Raw genomic sequence first — 18,706 nt, forward strand, 5'->3', positions numbered from 1 at the left:
TGTTTATAAACAAATAAAAATGATATAAAAGAATCAAACCAGATTGTATAGTATGTCTCTAGATTTGCTTAAAATTGAGTATTCTAATTAAAAATAGAAAATATTTCTTTGTCTTTTTGATGTAGAGCTATGGTAACATAAAAATCCAGCCAGTTTACTGGGAGATGAATAACTGATTTTTCTAGGACACTTATTACCTCATAAGAGATTCATTATAAATTTTTGTTTTGGAGACAGGGTATCACTCTATCACCCCGGCTGGAGTGTGATGGAATAAACACTGTAGCCTGGACCTCCTGGGCTCAAGCAATCCTCCTAGCTTCCCTTGTAGCTAGGACCACAGGTGTGTGCCACTGTGCCCAGCTAAGCATTATTTTTGTTTAAATAGCAAGCTTGTCTAGTGCATTTAAAATAGGTTTAATATACAAAATCATGACTTAACATAACATTTTGACAAACAATATAATTGCATGGTAAGGAAGACACACATATGCATACACACACATTGATATATAACCAAATGTACAAGCATATTTGGAAGATAGACAATAACAAAGTATTGATAATCTCACTGGGCTATATAATAATATTCACAGTATTTCAACCTTCCCTTAGCTGTTAAAGAAAGTAGTTTTGATGAAAATGATCATAATGAGAATCATAATTATTATTATAAATGAAAATATAGTGCCTACTTGTACCTGCTCTGTTCCATGCTTTCCCTGAATTATCTCATTTAATCCTATCAACTGCCCTATAAAAGACCACTGTTATCTTCATCTCAGAAATGAGAATCTTGAAATGTGGAAAGGCTAGGTAACCTGCCCAAGACCTTGCAGCTTGGAAGTAAGCACCTGGAATATAAATATAGGTGGTGTGACATCACAGCCCATGCTTGAACCCACATGCTCTACTATCTCTCATCATTCCAGCCATAATGAGCTTTCAGAAACGTAAATCTTATCATGTCACTAAGTGACCTGAAACCTAGTAGTGGCTTCCATCTCACTCAGAATAAAATTCAAAAGGCTCGCTCTTTCCTTCAAGGCCTATGTCACCTGGCCCCTGACCCCTTTCTTTGTTAACCAACTACCACCTTTTTCTTCCCTCACAATGTTCCAGACACACTGCCTTGCTGCTCATCTAAGACACTGAGCTTGGTTTTGCACTTGTGAGGCGCCTACTCAAATGTTAACTCTTCAAAGAGGCCTTCCCTCATCACCTTGACTAAAATAAAGCTCACATGCCCCTTACTCTGACTGTCTGTCTCTTTAGCTTACTTAACATTTTATAGAACTTACCACTGTCTTAAATAATGGTGCACAATGATCAATGATCGTTACTTACCCCCTTGTTTAATGTCTGCTCCAGGAAGGCCGGGCCTTATTGCTTATTGTTCACCTCTGTATCACCAGGGCCTTGAATGGCACCTGGCAAAAAGCATATGCTCCAAAGGTTTGTGTGGAATGAATTAATAAAAAATTCGGTATATGTGCATTTTTAATATAGAACATTTGTGAAAGTCAACACACTACCATCAAAGGATAGGAAACAGTAATAGTAGGAGAGTCAAAAACAAAAGTAAAAGTGGTACTCTGAATTTTTAATGACTTCTCACATGTAGTCTTTAGAGTGGTGCATATCAATGCAAATATCTATGCATACAACAGAAGAATAATCCGACAACAATTATGAAAATTATATATGAATGCTTCTGTATTCCTGGCTATTGACAGAATGGCATCTAGCTTAACTTCTATTTGGAGGGCACAAAGCATGTTGTGAGAGGTCATTGTTGTTGGTGCCAAACAGGTATAGGAAGGGAAGGGTAGCATGGAATGGCATAAAGAGGTCTACGTGTGAGTTAGAATCACAGCAAAGAGGACAATGTTTTGGTACAAGTCCTCAATCCTGTACTCTTGGAACTCTGTTAAATTTTAATATAACTCCAGAAATGTGGTCAGGCCTGATATCCCCCTAGAAATGCCTTAACTGTCCTATGTTCACCCATATTTCAGGCTTTCTCTTGAAAAGACTCTCTCCTTATTTTAAAGTCAAAAAGGACCCAACTCGTGCATGATTATTCCTATAAATTGATTGAGAGCCAAGTAGATACCTCAGGAGTTAAGCTGAACTAAATCCCCAAGGCTTAGTCTCAGTACTTTATTTCTGGGGAGAAATCTGGACAATCTAGAGATTCAGGGGGAAGCAGCAAGTGGAGAGGTCCACTCAGTGGCAGAGTCTGTTTAATGGCGGGCGTACATATGTTGGGTGAGACTTCTGTTTAAATTTAGACTAGCCTGTGTAATTACATTTTCCAAAGAACACAAAGAAAAGGTCTGTTTACTAACTTGAATAAGAGATGTGTCTTAAAGACACGTGAATCATATTAATAAAGATAAATGGGAATAGCAATGTATTTATTTTGGTTCTTTCACACTCATGATGACATTAAACAGAGTTTGCACACAGATATAATTATGGATACAGGGAATATAGACATAATGAAAGGGGATAGATTTTTATTAAAATGAGTATATTTTAAGCAATTCAAAATATTGGTGTTAGGATTGACGATATACTGATAGTATTAATACCATCATAAGTATGAAATAGCATATAAAGAAAAACAAAATTTTAAAGTAAAATAAAAACTTTGTCTTGGTCTGAGATTGCATATATTATGTTTTATGGCTGAGTAGGACATTTTATTTAACAAATATACTGAAAAACTTCAAATAGAAATCTAATGGAGAATAAACATTGTTAAAAAAATGTAAAAAGAATAAATGAAGTACCAGTTAAAAGTGTGCCAAATTAATTGTCAGTAAGAAAATTAGTTTCTCCAGCATGTAGTATGATTAATATTTTTTAAAAAATAGCTAATAATTACTTTTAAAATAAAAGATATATTCAACTTACAGCAGATTTGTCAGGATAGACCCCAGCTCTTAGTAGAGATGCTTTCCAGCTGTCGACATCCTCCTGGGAATCACATGCCAGCTCAAGGAAGCGATAGTCTTTGTATACATTCCTGGAGTTTAAAAAAAAAAATCATGCTTTTAGTTTGAATCCAATTCAAAATAATTTTATGTTGCTGTAGACGATGATGATATAAGTGACAATCCAAATGGATAGTTTCTGACAGTCACTGGAGGAAAACAAAAACAAATCATACTTTAAAATAATTAATGAATTGCTAAATATATTTATAATTTTTTAAAAAATCACATTAAAAAGCTCAGAGTTATCTGTACTGTTACAAAATTAAAAAGAAATACAAATGTATTCAATATTTTACACTGGGTGTGAACTGATTGGAACTTGTGCTATGGGGAAGGAATTGCTCTTGTTCAGCAATGAGATCAATTCTCTGAAGCAATTTTACAAGTTTAAATGATTAAATAGTTCACAAAACTTTAAGATGCATGGCAGTAATCTTACAAACCTAAAAGACAATGCCAGATGCAAAACAGAAATGCTCATTAAATTGTGAAAAGGAAAGACTGATAACCAGTGTTTAGTAGGGTAAGGTGCCAGTGAAGTGCATATTTATAACTGGGACAGTATTTTATATTTCCTTTCCTGATAATACATAAAATGCAATACATGCCCATTTAAAAATATTTGGAAAGTAGAGAAACAAATTAAAATCATAACAATCATCCAGGCTCCACAGCTTAGAGACCTTATTTTCTTATACCCTTTAATTGTACCTATTTTTCAGATAGTTGAGGTTCTATTTGCCTCCCTCCCACCCTCCCTTTCTCTCTAGTTTTCAGCTATCTTGTGTCTTGCTTTTTCACTACTGTTATATCATCATCATTTACTTATACAATTAAATTTTTATAAACATCAGATTATAGTAGCATAATATTCATTCATATAATTGTATGATGATTTAACCTCCTAATATTAGATAATCAAATCATTTTCCTTTTTATTTTGCTATCATAAATAATAATTAAATATTTTCATCCATGAGCATTTGTCATATTTACTTCTATTATTTTCTAAAGACGGATTCATATAAATAGAGTTACAGGATCTAAAGTTTTTTTGTTTTCGTTTTTGTTCTTAGAGACAGGATCTGTCTCTGTTGCCTGAGCTGGAGTGCAGTGGCACAATCATAGCTCACTGCAGCCTCAAACTCCTGGGCTCAAGTGATCCTCCACCTCAGCCTCCTGGGTAGTTGGGACTACAGGCGTGTGCTACCATACCCAGCTAATTTTTTTTATTTTTTGTAGAGACAAGGTCTCACTGTTGTCCAAGCTGGTCACAAACTCCTGAGCTCAAGCTACCCTCCTGCCTCGACCTCCCAAAGTACTGGAATTATAGGAGTGACTTACCATTCCCAGCCTAAAGTTATGATCAATCTTAAAACAATACACATTCCCAATGACCTTTTCAGAAAAGATAGTCCAATTTAGACACACTAGCAGTATACAAGATTAACAAGCATTCTTCTCCCTTATTCTCCCCCAAGGTGTGCTCATTTATGCCTAAGAGCCTCCATCTCCACCTAAACTCAGAAGGCCCATGTGTTTATATCTCCTGTCTAGACCCTCCCCTGAGTTATACTGCCTATTAGCTTCTGCTCTTGAGTATTACCAAGGAACCTTGACATGAAAAACTTAACTGGTGATTTACGACTTGGTCTTCTTTCAACGTCCCTGTTTTAGTGGTATAATTCAGATACTTTAGGGGCATTTTTGGATACCTTTCACTCTTTATCACTCATTTTCTATTTTACCACATAAAAGTGTCCTCTTTAAATTGTTAGTATAATCACCCCTCTTTTGGACCATTATTATACAATAGCCTCCTCATTGGTCTCCCAGCATCCCATGGCCTCTTTTAACTTGCTGCCTGATTTTTATAGTTTTAGATCTTACATTTAAGTCTTTAATCCATCTCTTGAGTTAATTTTTTAAATGATGATAGGTAAAGGTCCAGTTTCATCTTTTTGCATATGGATAGCCAGTTATCCCAGTACCATTTATTGAATAGGTAGTACTTTCCCCATTGCTTATTTTTGTCAACTTTGCCAAAGATCAGATGGTTGTAGGTGAGGGACTTTAGAAGAAAATCTAGGAAATATCCTCCTGGACTTGGCCTTGGCAAGAATTTATGACTAAATTCTCAAAAGCAATTATAACAAAAATAAAAAATGACAGGAGGAGCCTAATTAAACTAAAGATCTTGTAGACAACAAAAGAAACTATCAATAGAGTAAACAGACAACAGAATAGGAGAAAATATAAACTATGCATTTAACCAAGGTCTAATATCCAGAATTTTATCAGGAACTTAAATAATTCAATAAATGAAAAACAAATAACCCCATTAAAAAGTAGGCAAAAAACATGAACACTATTCAAAAGAAGACATACAAGCAGCCAAAAAACATAAAAAAATGTTCAGCATTACCAATCATTAGAGAAATGCAAATCAAAACCATGATGAGGTACCATCTTACACCAGTCATAATGGCTACTACTAAAAACCCAAAAAATAACAGATGTTGGCAAGGCTGAGGAGAATTGTGAACATTTTTATGCTATTGGTAGGAATGTAAATTAATTAGCCACTGTGGAAAGCAGCTTGTAAATTTCTCTAAGAACTAAAAATAGAACTACAATTTGGACCAGCAGTCCCATTATTGGGTATGCATACCCAAATGAAAATAAATTATTCTGCCAAAAAGACACATGTGCCTCTAAGTTCATTGCAGCATTCTTCACAATGCAAAGACATGGAATCAACCTACGTGTCTGTTTAATGGTGGACTGGATAAAGAAAATGTGGTACATATACACCATGGAATACTATGCAGCCACAAAAAGAACAAAATTGTGTCCTTTGCAACAACATGGATAGAGTTAGAGGCCATTATCCTAATAATATTAATGCAGAAACAGAAAACCAAATACTCCATGTTCTCACTTATAAGTGGGAGCTAAACACTGGGCACATACAGACATAAGGTTGGGAACAATAGACGCTGGGGATTACTAGATAGGGAAGGAAAAAGTGAGGAAGGGTTGAAAAACTACCTATTGGATACTATGCTCACTACATGGGTAATGGGATCATTTGTACCCCAAACCTCAGTGTCACACGATATACCCATGTAACAAACCTGCACATATAAAATAAAGTAAGTTGATATTAATAAATAAATTTGTTATCTGCACCGAATCCTCATGATCTTCTGAAGTAAGATGCTCCAATGGCTACCTGCTATTAGGAAAAAGGCCACACTCCCCATCTTGGCCGACAAAGCCCCCAGGGTCTGGTCAGTCATTACATTCCTCTCCAGTTTCTTTGAATACTTTGCTCTTTCTGCCCCAGCCACCTTGGCCTTCTTTAGTTCCTCCAGCGTGTCAGATGTGCCATGCTTACTCCAATGCTTTTGAATATGCTGCTTTCTGCCTGCGGCTCTCTTTCCATCTCTCTTTGCACAGTTAATTCCTACTATTTCTTTGGACTTCAGCTCAGTCATCACTTCGTCAGGCATCACTTTCCTGATAGCGCTACGAGGCCAGCTCCTCTGTCATACATTTTCCCCCTTTCTATTATATTTACCTTTGGGGCACTCATTACAGTTGTGATTTCAGAATGATGTGTTTTTCTTTCAATCCTTCTTTCTTTCTTCTTTCTGTTCTTCCTTTTTTCTTTCTCTCTTGCTTTTATATTTAGTTATTTGATTAATGTCTACCTTCTTAATTAGCCTATAAACTCCAAGAGAATGAGGAATGTAACTTTCCATGTTCAACATTACGTCCCCTGGAGATTCTGGGAAGATGATGGCTTAAGAGTGTTCCATTTCCTCTCTACTTCTTATTTTCAAACAGGTCCTCTTTTCTCAAGTCAAGCAGATATTAGGATGGCACTCAAGTAGACAGGGTGTGAGCAAGACATCTGTTGTGGCTCTTCCTAGTTTTAGGACAAGAACCAGCATACATCAGATTCTTGATCAAGCTGTCTTTGATGATTGCAGGACCTTTGAGTGGGCCTGACCCTCTGGTCCTAAGGAGGGGTGGAGAGGATGAGCTTCTTCTACTCTAATGCAGAAGACTCCCCCTAGTCCTCCATTGCAGTGCCTATTACTGGCCCATGACAACTGAGATGTCTGTGCCTTCCCACCCTGTAGGACTGGCCCACTTAAAGCACCCAGCAGTTGGACTTGGCCATAATGAACAAATAAAAATGAAAGGACACCTAAATAAGTCAAGTATTCAGAGAGGGAAAGAATGAAGAAAGCAATCACAGCAGTCCATTAATGAAGGAGAACCTTTGAGGGAAGCAGAAGACAGAAGAAAATAAAGACTTGAAGACACGCATGAAGAGCATTAAAAAAGACTTCCTAAAACTAAAAAGTCAAATTTTTAAATTAAAACATTGAGTAGATAAATAGCAAGAAAGGCTGATCAGTGTTGAGACTATAATTAGTGGCTCTGAAGATCTAATAAAAGTAAAAAAAAATGTACAAAGAGAGAAATGATGAGGGTGTGGGGGAAAGACCCAGAAAGTCGAACTTGTTAACAAGAGAAGTACCAGCAAAGGAAGGCAGAAGGAGAAAAACAATGATAAAAGACAAATTATTTTTTTTAAAAAGAAATTTCCCCTGAGATTTAGAAAGGTGCAAATATGTACATCAAAAAGTATAATCAGGTGGAATTAATGAGAAAAGATACCACTGAGGCATGCGAAGTTCTAACAGAAAAGACATAAAAAAGAAAAATGTGAGAAAAATACTCGCAGATAAACCTTGTATAACAAAAGAAACCAAAAGTAAAAATTATTTAGAAAGCAATAAAGATATAAACACTTCATGTCCAAAGGAATAAAGGCTGTAGGAAAATGTATGACCTTAAATATGCTCATCATTTAGAAAAGAAGGTTGGTATTCATCTACAGAAGTTATAAAATGATTTTTAAAAAACAAAATAAACCAACAGAGAGAATTAACACAGATTAAAGCCAAAATTGAGGAAACAGGAAATATAAAAATAACAAAGGATAAGGACACCCACAAGTATTTTCCCTTTACCAATAGGTAATATAATCCTAATAAAGAGGGAAAATGAGAGAAAACAAAAGCATACAAGTTCACATTAGGAGCAAAGACTTTAAAATAGATAGAAATAATTTTTTTAAATTAAGGAAATAATAAAATCTTATTGAATGGCATGAAGCAAGACCCTAATAAATGGAAAGGGAGGTGTGATTATCACCAGGATGGTGGAAAAGAAAGTCACCTGCTAGTATTTTCTTATAGCAACAAGAATTCCACATCACTGTACAGTCGAAAATCTCTTTCTGGGAGCCGCAGTATTCAGGTAGGAGTTTGTGAAACATTGATGAAGCCCTAGACATAGGAGGGTTGTTTTGAGAGTATAGAATGACACCCAGGTGGCTGATTCACCAAGATTGCTCCTAGGTTCAAACCTGAAAATGGCCCAGTCCCCCAAGGGGCTTGGCTACAGTCTGTTTGGCCTTTGAGCCTGCAAGCAAAATCATCTGCCAAGGGTTCCAGAAGGAATCACACAACTAGTGCTTTGGTGGAGAGGCTTGTCTGCATACTGGCATCATCTTGGCAGTGATGCCCTGTGGCTCTGCTCCAACCCTCCAATAAATTAAAAGGTGTATGTGAATGAGTTGATTTGATTACACTGTACCCCAAGGTCTCCCTAAGTGACCCACATTAGTAGGTGGTCAGTAGATATTTATTGAGTAATGAATCTCATACCCATAAATATTGACTGTCATCTTTAAAGTATGTTTGCTAATTTGACAACTTAAAAGTGATTCTCCATCAATGCTTTAATACTTATGCTTGCTAAGGACTGTGAGCATTTTAGTACGTTTATAGAAATGATGTTCTTTGTTCTGATTTCATTACCTGTTGTATAAAATATAATACAATATTTTTGTATACAAAAATATAATACAATATTTTTGTATATTATTTCAATGTCATTTCACTTATTATTTGCATTTGCCTGACATATCTTTGTTTCTTCTTTTACTTTTTAAACTTTTATCCATTTGTTTTACTTTTTAAAAAGTCCTGTTGTAAATGTCAACAGTATAATTGGGTTTTATTTTTCGTCCCAATCAGAAAATCATCACCTTTGATTAGGAAAGTTTCAATCACGTTTATTTCTTGCCATGACTGTATGCTTAGTCTTAGTTTTATCATTTTGAGATTCAATTTGCTTTTTTAAAATGCTCTTTACTGTTTCTTTTGTTTTGTTGACAAATAAGCTGCCTTTTTGGCTTCTATCTTTTTCAGTGGTTATCTTTCAGTTTTCAAAATCTTTTTTTTTTTTTGAGACGGAGTTTCGCTCTTGTTACCCAGGCTGGAGTGCAATGGCGCGATCTCGGCTCACCGCAACCTCCGCCTCCTGGGTTCAGGCAATTCTCCTGCCTCAGCCTCCTGAGTCGCTGGGATTACAGGCACGCGCTACCACGTCCAGCTAATTTTTTGTATTTTTAGTAGAGACGGGGTTTCACCGTGTTGACCAGGATGGTCTCGATCCCTTGACCTCGTGATCCACCCGCCTCGGCCTCCCACAGTGCTGGGATTACAGGCTTGAGCCACCGCGCCCAGCCTCAAAATCATTTTTGAATTCATTTTTGTGTATATGTATACACACACAATTCAGGAATACAAAAATAATCTCTGACTTCTTGAAGAGTTTAGAAGCTTTTACTTTCTGCCACTTTCTTCATGACATTTCCTCATCTATCTAGAAATACTGACATATTTCTGAATTTTTCATATCTTTTTCTTCTAATTGTATTCAATTTTGTTACATTTAAGCTTTTATTAAATGGAACTCTACATGTTTACCTTGAATAAATATCATCAGGCATCTTCTACTTGGACTTCCCCATTTGTAAATTCTCACTTGGACTCATTTTTTTTGAGTTGGCCTTATAGTTCAAAGTTGCCTATCTGGATTTCTGGTTGGCACAGTGCCCACATTTCTCAAGTAGAGTAGTGAAGAAATACAGAAGCTTCTTTGGGTTGTCTTCTTGTTTGGCCTCATTTGTCTTAATCAGGACAAAGCATGCAGTGACCACTGACAGATTTTCAATCCAGTTTACTCTATGAATCTTGTAATTATTGACTGATATCTCTACTTTTCTGTGCCTTTTAGAATTTCCATCTTTGTTGTGTATGACTTTTTGGGTACAGTAATAAATAGTAAATAGAGAAGGGGAAAGTGAAACTTCTAACTTTTTACTATCTTTTTTTTTTGAGACAAAGTCTGGCTGTATTGCCCAGGCTGGACTGCAGTGGCTTGATCTTGGCTCACTGCAACCTCCATCTCTCAGGTTCAAACTATCCTTCTGCCTCAGCTTCCTGAATAGCTGGGATTATATGCTTGCACCACCACGCCTGGCCAGTTTTTCTATTTTTTGTAGAAATGAGGTTTCACCAGGTTGTCCAGGCTGGTCTTGAACTTGTGAGCTCAAGTGGTCCTCCTGCGTCGGCCTTCCAAAGTGTTGAGATTACAGGTTTGAGCCACTACACCTGGCCTAATTTTTTTACCATTTTAAAAGAGAAATAATCTCATTTACTCTTTATAGTAACCCTGTAAAGTTGGTAGTAAAGCTGTTTCACTGATGAGGAAACTGAAATTCAGAGACATTAGAGGATGTTCCCAAGATCACATAACAAATAAGTGGCATAATCTGGATCTACCCCAATCCTTGGTTTACAGCCTCCATAAAACAAACATTTGTTGAATAAATAAATAAGAAAATTGACAAATAAATGAAAGCACAATGGAATAAACTTGGACAGTGCTTATTTTTAAAAGGCTTTTTCATTTTTGACCAGCTGCTAAACTTTTTATAGAAAACCTAAGATATTAAAGTTTAAAAGGACAAACCAAAACAAGCAGAATGAGTCATTTCAATTAAAAGTGGGACATATTTAAAAGAAATATATTCTCCAAGCAAAAAAGTTTATTGTCAAAAGTTCTACCTTTACTATAGAGCAAAGGGTGATGGATTACCTTGATAGAATCAAAATTCCTCAGTTTTTGATTATCTAATTACCTTTCTACCATAGCTTTTAGCTACCAATTAGGTTTCCATTTGGAGGTCTTTCCACTGCACAGTATGAATTCGTTTACCATGTAAAGGTATGGGGCAGGCAGAGCTGGACAAACGTCATGAGAGCTCGTGGCCAGCTGGAGGGCACCGAAAGTAGAGGGCACAGACTTTCCATATTCTCTGAGTAGATCTGAAGAATTCAGCTTTGGCCCATTCTCACTGACCTTTCTTCAGAGTATTTTCTTTCAGGGGCTCTTCACTGGAAAATCTTAATTTTTTTTCCTCTTAAAGGATAGCCAAATTCTTGAGAGGGAAAATAATTATCTGGTTGAAACATTAGAGAGGGTCAAAGGCTTCTGGTGGCTTTGGCTGCTTCGTTTTTACCCATTTTCGAAGCCTCATCTTAGGCTGTGTCTAGACATCCAAGGAGTTGGATACAGGTCTAAAACACTGAACTAAGCTGATTTACTGGAAGTCTCATAAATTCTGTCGATGAAGCTTCCAGGTTCTCACCACATGCTGTAGCTGTATAGATAACCCACAGCAATTTGTACTGACTGCATTTTTTTGTTTAGTCTATTTCAGCTGCAATCATGCAGATATGAGCTTCTGAGTAATTCCACTGTTACAACTAAGCTGAATTATGTGTTTTAAAGAAATAAAAGTCACCTCAATACTAAAAAGTATGAGAAATTTTATGCCTTAGGGAAAAGGCTTTTAAGCATTACACTGAAGAGAGCAGGACCATATGATGAGCCCTTTTTTTGACTATATGTGTAACTTTCACGTTTCATATGAATATCTTTGGGTGTTAAAAATCCAAAGTTTAATTCTACTTATGACAGCTGTTCAAACATCTGAGCCTAGATAGTGAATGTTGGTAATTATAAACAATGTTTCAAAATCATCTTTGAACAAATTCCTTTCCACAATTATTGCATCATTTGATAAAAATAAATTTTAGGAGTGGAATTGCTGGGCCACAAGGTTTGCACCTAAGTAAGGCATTTAAATCGGATTCCCAAACTGGCCTCCAGGGAGGCTGTAGCACACAGGGAGGACAGCTTCCTCATTACCACCTATCATGACCTTCTTGCACACTTCTACTCTGGAAGCCCAATTATGATGTCTAAATGGCTGTTTTATTTTACAACTTCTGGTTGCCAGTGAAATGGAAATCTTTTTCATATGTTAATTAGTCATTTATTGGGAGGATCTTAAATGTGTTTCCAACAGATGCATTGCACATTTTCTTTAAATAGCAAACTTGTCTAGTGAATTTAAAATGGGTATAATTTATTAAACCATGACTTGATAAACATTTTCATAAGCCACATATTAGGTTAGTGCAAAAGTAATTACAGTTTTTGCAAAAAAAAATGTTAATAGTTTCACGTAAGGAATATGTGTGTGTGTGTATGTGTGTGTGTGTGTGAAGTCTTCTATTTTCCAAGACAACCCTTCAGTCAATATTTTCAAATGTTTCCCATATGAATAGGTTTCTAATTAATGCAGCATCCTGTTTGCCCTCCTTTGCATTTGCTCTATTTTGAAAGGATTTTCAGAAACTGAGATGCCAGTAACTGATTACAAATCTCTAGATGCAAGAAAAGATACTGGTGGAACTTTTGCCTGTTTTCTGGACAATAAAAGTTTACTAATGTAAGGTGAGTAAAATGTAGGATATATTAAAGACCATGAACACCTGCTGAAATCCATTTTGTGCCATTTATTATCTTACGTGACACTGCGTAAGGCAACCTTTCTGAATCTGTTTACCTACCTATAAAATGGGGATTATAATATTAATTTGAGGCTTATTATAATAAAAAATGAGATTATATATGTGAAGAGCTTGCTGAACACAATGTCAAACATAAGGTAAATATATAAGAAAAATATACAAAATTCAAACATTTTTATCATTGATTATTTCCAGTGCCTTTAGGTCTGTGCATGTGGCCTCATATAAAATAGGCCCATCCTGTACTGAATGCATATAGTCTTTTTTAAACATAAAAGTAAATTTTATTTAGCATTATTATATTTCATTGGGTTAGTTTGGGCCCATCCTTCCAGTTTGCCCAAATGTCTAAATCCTGATTCTGGCAAAAAATATATGCATATTTCTTCCTGTTTTACATTATCTGCATATTCAGAATAATATTATAGTCCTATGTCATTATCAGTTTTGTTAAAAAACTTCAGGTCAAATTGCTTTCTTGCTCAGACCCTGTATGCAGATTGCCAAATCACGCAAGAGCAAAACTATACAACTGTGCTGACTGCACTCACTTCAAATTTATGACTATCGAATGGGCACTCGGCCTTTCCAGACATCCCTACTACTGTATACTATAGTAAATATACTTTCTCACTTTACCAGATGATTATTACTACATACATTTTCTTCCCTCAAATCTCAAACATACCCTTCACTTACACTTAGTGGAGGATCTTGCTTCATACTTCACGTGAAAAAACACATAATCAGATAAGAATAATCCATCTTCTGCCTGGAGCGGTGGGTCATGCCTGTAATCCCAGCACTTTGGGAGACCAAGGTGGGTGAATCACCTGACGCCAAGAGTTCGAGACCGGCCTGACCAATATGGTAAAACTCCGTTTCTGTTAAAACCACAAAATTTAGCCAGGCGTGGTGGTGTGTGCCTGTAGTCCCAGCTACTTGGTAGGCTGAGACAGAAGAATTGCTTGAACCTGGGCAGCGGAGTTGCAGTGAGCTGAGATTGCACCATTGCACTCCAGCCTAGGTGACAAAACAAGACTATGTCTCAAAAAAAAAAAAAAAAAAAATCCATGAAACTACCTACATTTGTAATCACAGATTCTGCCTTTATCTTGTATAATGGAAGGTCAAACCTTCACTTGAGACACAGAGTCCTGTTTCTCCTGAAGTCCTCATGAACTTCCATCCTATGTTCACTCCTTTTCTACAGTTTCTTCCTTTCAACTGCTTGGATCACTCATATTACACACTAGCATGCCTTAAAAGCAGCCATCTGAAAACAGGCGCACACACACATGTGTACACACACATGCATGTGCACACACATACTTTCTCTGGACTTTTCTCCATAAGTGCCCCATTTCTATTTGCCTTAATGGCAAAACTTTTTGAGTTATCTTGAATTGTTTTTCCATTCTTTCCCCCCTCATTTTTTCCTCAGTTCACCCAAATGAGGGCTGTAATCCTGCTACACTATAGATATAGATCTTTTCAAGGTCATATAATCTACACCTTGCCCAAGCAAATTGTCAATTTCCTGTTTTCACATTACTTGGCTTTACTGCAGTATTTGGCATTGCTGAGCACGCCCCCTCTGTCCTCAAACACTTTCTCCTCCAGACTCCTGTGATATCACACTCACCAGACTCCCACACTTCTACCTCACTGACTACAGCTTCTTAATCTTTTTTTGTCTCCTCTTCCTCCTATAGTCCTTTAAATTCTGGAGTGTCCCAGAAGTCCTTCAATGGCCTACTTCGCTCTCAGTTTCTTCAGTGGTGATCTTCCCAATATGGTGGCCTTTAATATCATTTAAAAGTGGCTTAGTTCAGATTTCTCCCCTGACCTACTTGGATTCCCACATCCAACTCACTATTTCTCTCATTGGGATGATTATTACAGATTATAACATCTTCTTGACACTTTTCTTGCTCCCCTCTTTACAAAGAAGGCACAGAGATGTATATTCTATCACCATCCTGTTTAAAATCCTCCAGTGACTTCCCACTGTGAGTGGAAAAAGATCTGGACTTCTTGCCCCCTCATTTTCCTCCTCCATTTCAAATATGCATTTTCATTCTTCCCTTGCTCATTCTGTTCCAGCCACATTGGCCTTTTAATTTTCAGTTTCTTAAACATGCCAAGCATGTTTCTTCCTCAGGATTTTACAGGCACTATTCCTTTTGCTGGAAGTGATATTCTACCTCATTATTCATATTGATAATCCACTAATATCCCCTAGAAAAGCTAGCTAAAATCCTTCCCCTCTTCACCCATTCTTACTCTTTTCCTTATTCTGTTTTCATCATAGCATGTATCTGTATGTAAAATTAGGTATGTTATCTACCTGCTGCCTCATCTAACTACGACACAAGTCCATTGATGGAGCTTTAAATATTCACGAATATATTCCTAGCATCTACATTATATAGTAGGTGTCATTAATATTTGTTGACTGACTACTCTCACCGATATTTTCTCAGCATCCAAAGTTCTTCAAAGATTATTGATAATAAATTGATGAAACAAAGATCTTAGATTATCACAAGTTAATCATTAAACCTATGATATTAATAATATAAATTTAATAAATTAGGACTATAAATTATCTTTTACAGATAATATTTCTGATTTCACATATCTACAGTTAAAAAACCCAACAGTACAATGAAACTACATATTATGATAAAAGTTAAACAGAAAAGAATAAAACCACTTCAAATAAATTAAAACTCCAAGCAAATTTTTGTCAAATAATAACTCGAAACTATAATTACACACTGTTTACTAAACAAACAACCTTATACACGATATTAAAACTAAGGACATACAGCCAAAACTCTATTCAGAGACAAAATCACAATCATTTATGCTTTATTATTAAAAATAAACAAAATTATATTGTCAGCATTAAATTGAACAAGTTGGAAAATTATAAAACTAAGCAAAGAGAAATATATTATAAAGTCGAGGATTAATATAGAAAGCCAAATATGTTATTGTTAAATTTAATAATTTGTTCTTTGATGAATCAGAAAACAAAACAGAATTCTGTAATATAAAAGATGAGAAAACAAAATTAGAAATGAGACATATAGTTAACAGACAAAAGATTAAATTATCTTAAGAGATTCTAAGTATGCTTTTATGATAGTAAATTTGTATCAATTATGGATGTATAGGAAATATAAAATCAAAATAACAAAATCTTGTCTGACTACTATCTACAGGATAAATTAGAAAAAAAAATTATAAATTTTCTCCACAATAGTTCTGGGCTCAGAGAGTTTTACATGCCTTTTCCCCCTAGATTTTAAGAGTAAGCTTCTTTTATTCAGAACCTCTCAGAAATTATAATAGGCAAATACATATTTTAAATCTCCAAGAAATGAATAGCATATATAGGATTTCCCAAGCTTACTTCACCCTTGAATCTTTTTTTTCTCCCTTGAGCTTCTCCTGGGACTAGTATTCAAAGGAATGAACTTTTCAATATATCACTATACACCAATCTCACTCATGAATAAAAATGTGAAACTCCTAAAAATATTCATTAGGAAACTGAACTTAATAAAAAATTTAAAGACCCAGGCATTGCTACCAACTAGGATTTTTCCTAAGATAACTTTCTATGAGAAATACTAAGAGACTACTTGCATTTAATACCATATATAAACTGACTGCTGACAAATGCCAGACATCTCCTCTGAGCTACAGTTGCCTTCTTGATAACTCAGATTTTGAAATCTGAATGTGTTCTCAAATCTTCTCTTCCTCCAGACTTCCCTCCTATTAGTAAATGGCAGCTTCTTCCAAACAGATGCTTGTGCTAGATGCCTAGGTGTCATTCACGACATCTCTTTCTCCCCTACCTCATTTCCAATCAGTCAATTCTGTCAATGCAGTCAGCTCATAGCCCCCAGTTGTTCCTCTATCCCATCTTTCTAGTCCAGGATGTCAACACCTTTTATCTGTATCATAACAAAAACCCAACTCCTACACTTGTTCCCCCTACTCTCCATTCTGCAGCCAAACTGAACCACATTACTTCCCTTCAGTGGTTCCCTACTGCATTAAATACTGACAAAGCAAGCCTCACATGGCCTGTAGGATCAAAAATGACCCCCTGATTCTTGCCCATCAGGCTCCAACTATCAGTTACATGAACACACAAAGCTTCTTCCTACCTCAGGGTCTTGGCATGTGCTGTTTACTCTGCCTGGAACAATCTCCCCTTCTCCCTTCACTTACTCTATTTCCATACATTCTTCCAGTGTTAGTTTTGACCACTCCCTGACTTCCCCAAATGGATAGGTCACTTTATTATAAATTCTCACAGAAATTGTAATTAAGAGTTGTGATTAAATAGTTTGCTGTCAGCCTCTCTCACTATACTGTGAATTCCATGAGAATAGGGAACATGTTCCTCTTAGAACCTAAGCATAGTGCTGGTGTTCAGTAAATAATTGCCAATGAATGAATGAATGAGAGGCTAAAGTGATTACCAATGGTTGAATTAGCTGAGTACCCCTCATTGATTTAAAATGTTTTTCCTTGGTCAGACACAGTGGCTCATGTAATCCCAGCATTTTGGGAGGCCAAGGCAGGAGAATGGCTTGAGCCCAGGAGTTAGAGGCTGCAAATGAGCTGTGATAGTGCCACTGCACCATAGCCTGACAACAGAGCAAGATCTTGTCTCAAAAAAATATATGTGAGTGTGTGTTTCTGTTTATATATATTATATATACTTTTTTCCTTGGCTTTCTATAGTATCCTCAAAGATCAATGCAACAACCATTTTAAATTGGAGATTGACTGTTGCCTTTTGTCTCAAGGTACCATGATTCATTGCCAAATGGACAAGTTTTTTGAACCTCAGTTGTTTTGATATTTGATCTATGTTATTTCCTTCTCTTGATACAGCAAAGAGCAAATAATAATAAAACATTAATAGAAAATTAAATAAAAATTTTAAATTTGTAGAAAAATATTTTTAAATATAAGAGCATTGCAAAACACATTTACTGTAAGTGCAGCTGCAGAGTCAGCTGAGTCACCACTAGTTCTGGCCTTCTCTGTCTGCCAGTGGCCATGTGGTGCCAGGTCCTTGTCAGCATTAATCACCGTAACGATTAAAGAGCTGAAAGTGTGAATTTTGGTTACAACTGTGGGGGTCTTATTCATGATGAAAAAGGTCATAAAGAAAACAGATTACAATTTAAATGGTAGAAACTCTCACAGTATAGGATGTTTAACGTCTAACTATATTTTTTCTCATCCCCAAATGCTAAAATAATCTGATGTCATATAAATGGACAAAGTATCTAAACAAAAATAGAAAATGCGGGAGTGATGAGTTAGTGGGAACTTTATGTCTTGGCCTCCTGAAGGGACTTCAGCTCTTGGCCCCTTTTCCTTAGCCTTTATTTTCTTCTCCTTAAAGGAGGAGGAGGACTGGCTGATTTGACTGGGGAGCTATAATGGAGAAATTGAGCAAGATGTGCCTGCAGGACATGAGCATTTCTCTCCTATTCCAAGATGTTCCGGTGAGCTCTGCCCTCTGGTAGAGGCCTGTGATTGCTCATCTGTGGCTGCAATTACTGGGAGGTAAAGTATGAGCAAGACATTTGGCCACAGATCTAGGTCTATTTGTTTCATGCATTATCTGTTTGCTTTCTGTGTACTGCTTCTAAAAACAGCAACAGCAACAACTATAACTAGACAGGGGAAGTAACTGGTGTGATTAATTGGTCCCCTAAAACTCCAATAGTGAGGGATGGCTTTGAAAGGAGGGTGATGGTTTTGGTTTCAGATGAATTAAAAAGGAAGCGACAGAAGGCCTTAACAGTGAAAATGCCAGTAGGCAGTTGGAGATGTGGGGCT

At 36.3% G+C, this 18,706-nt stretch overlaps 1 protein-coding gene across 8 annotated transcripts in view; it reads right to left on the reverse strand.

Moving 5' to 3' along the window:
* The window catches only part of DNM3 (dynamin 3), a 552,761-nt gene that overhangs the window by 112,729 nt on the left and 421,326 nt on the right, over positions 1 to 18,706 (reverse strand). For all 8 annotated transcript variants that reach the window (XM_017529997.2, XM_037739080.1, XM_017529999.1 and 5 more), the window contains one exon: positions 2,923 to 3,034. In XM_017529997.2, coding sequence (XP_017385486.1) covers positions 2,923 to 3,034 — 112 coding nt within the window. The remainder of the gene's footprint in view (positions 1 to 2,922; positions 3,035 to 18,706) is intronic.

The sequence above is a fragment of the Cebus imitator genome, unplaced genomic scaffold, assembly GCF_001604975.1.
Source record: "Cebus imitator isolate Cc_AM_T3 unplaced genomic scaffold, Cebus_imitator-1.0 Scaffold62, whole genome shotgun sequence".
Lineage (NCBI taxonomy): Eukaryota > Metazoa > Chordata > Mammalia > Primates > Cebidae > Cebus > Cebus imitator.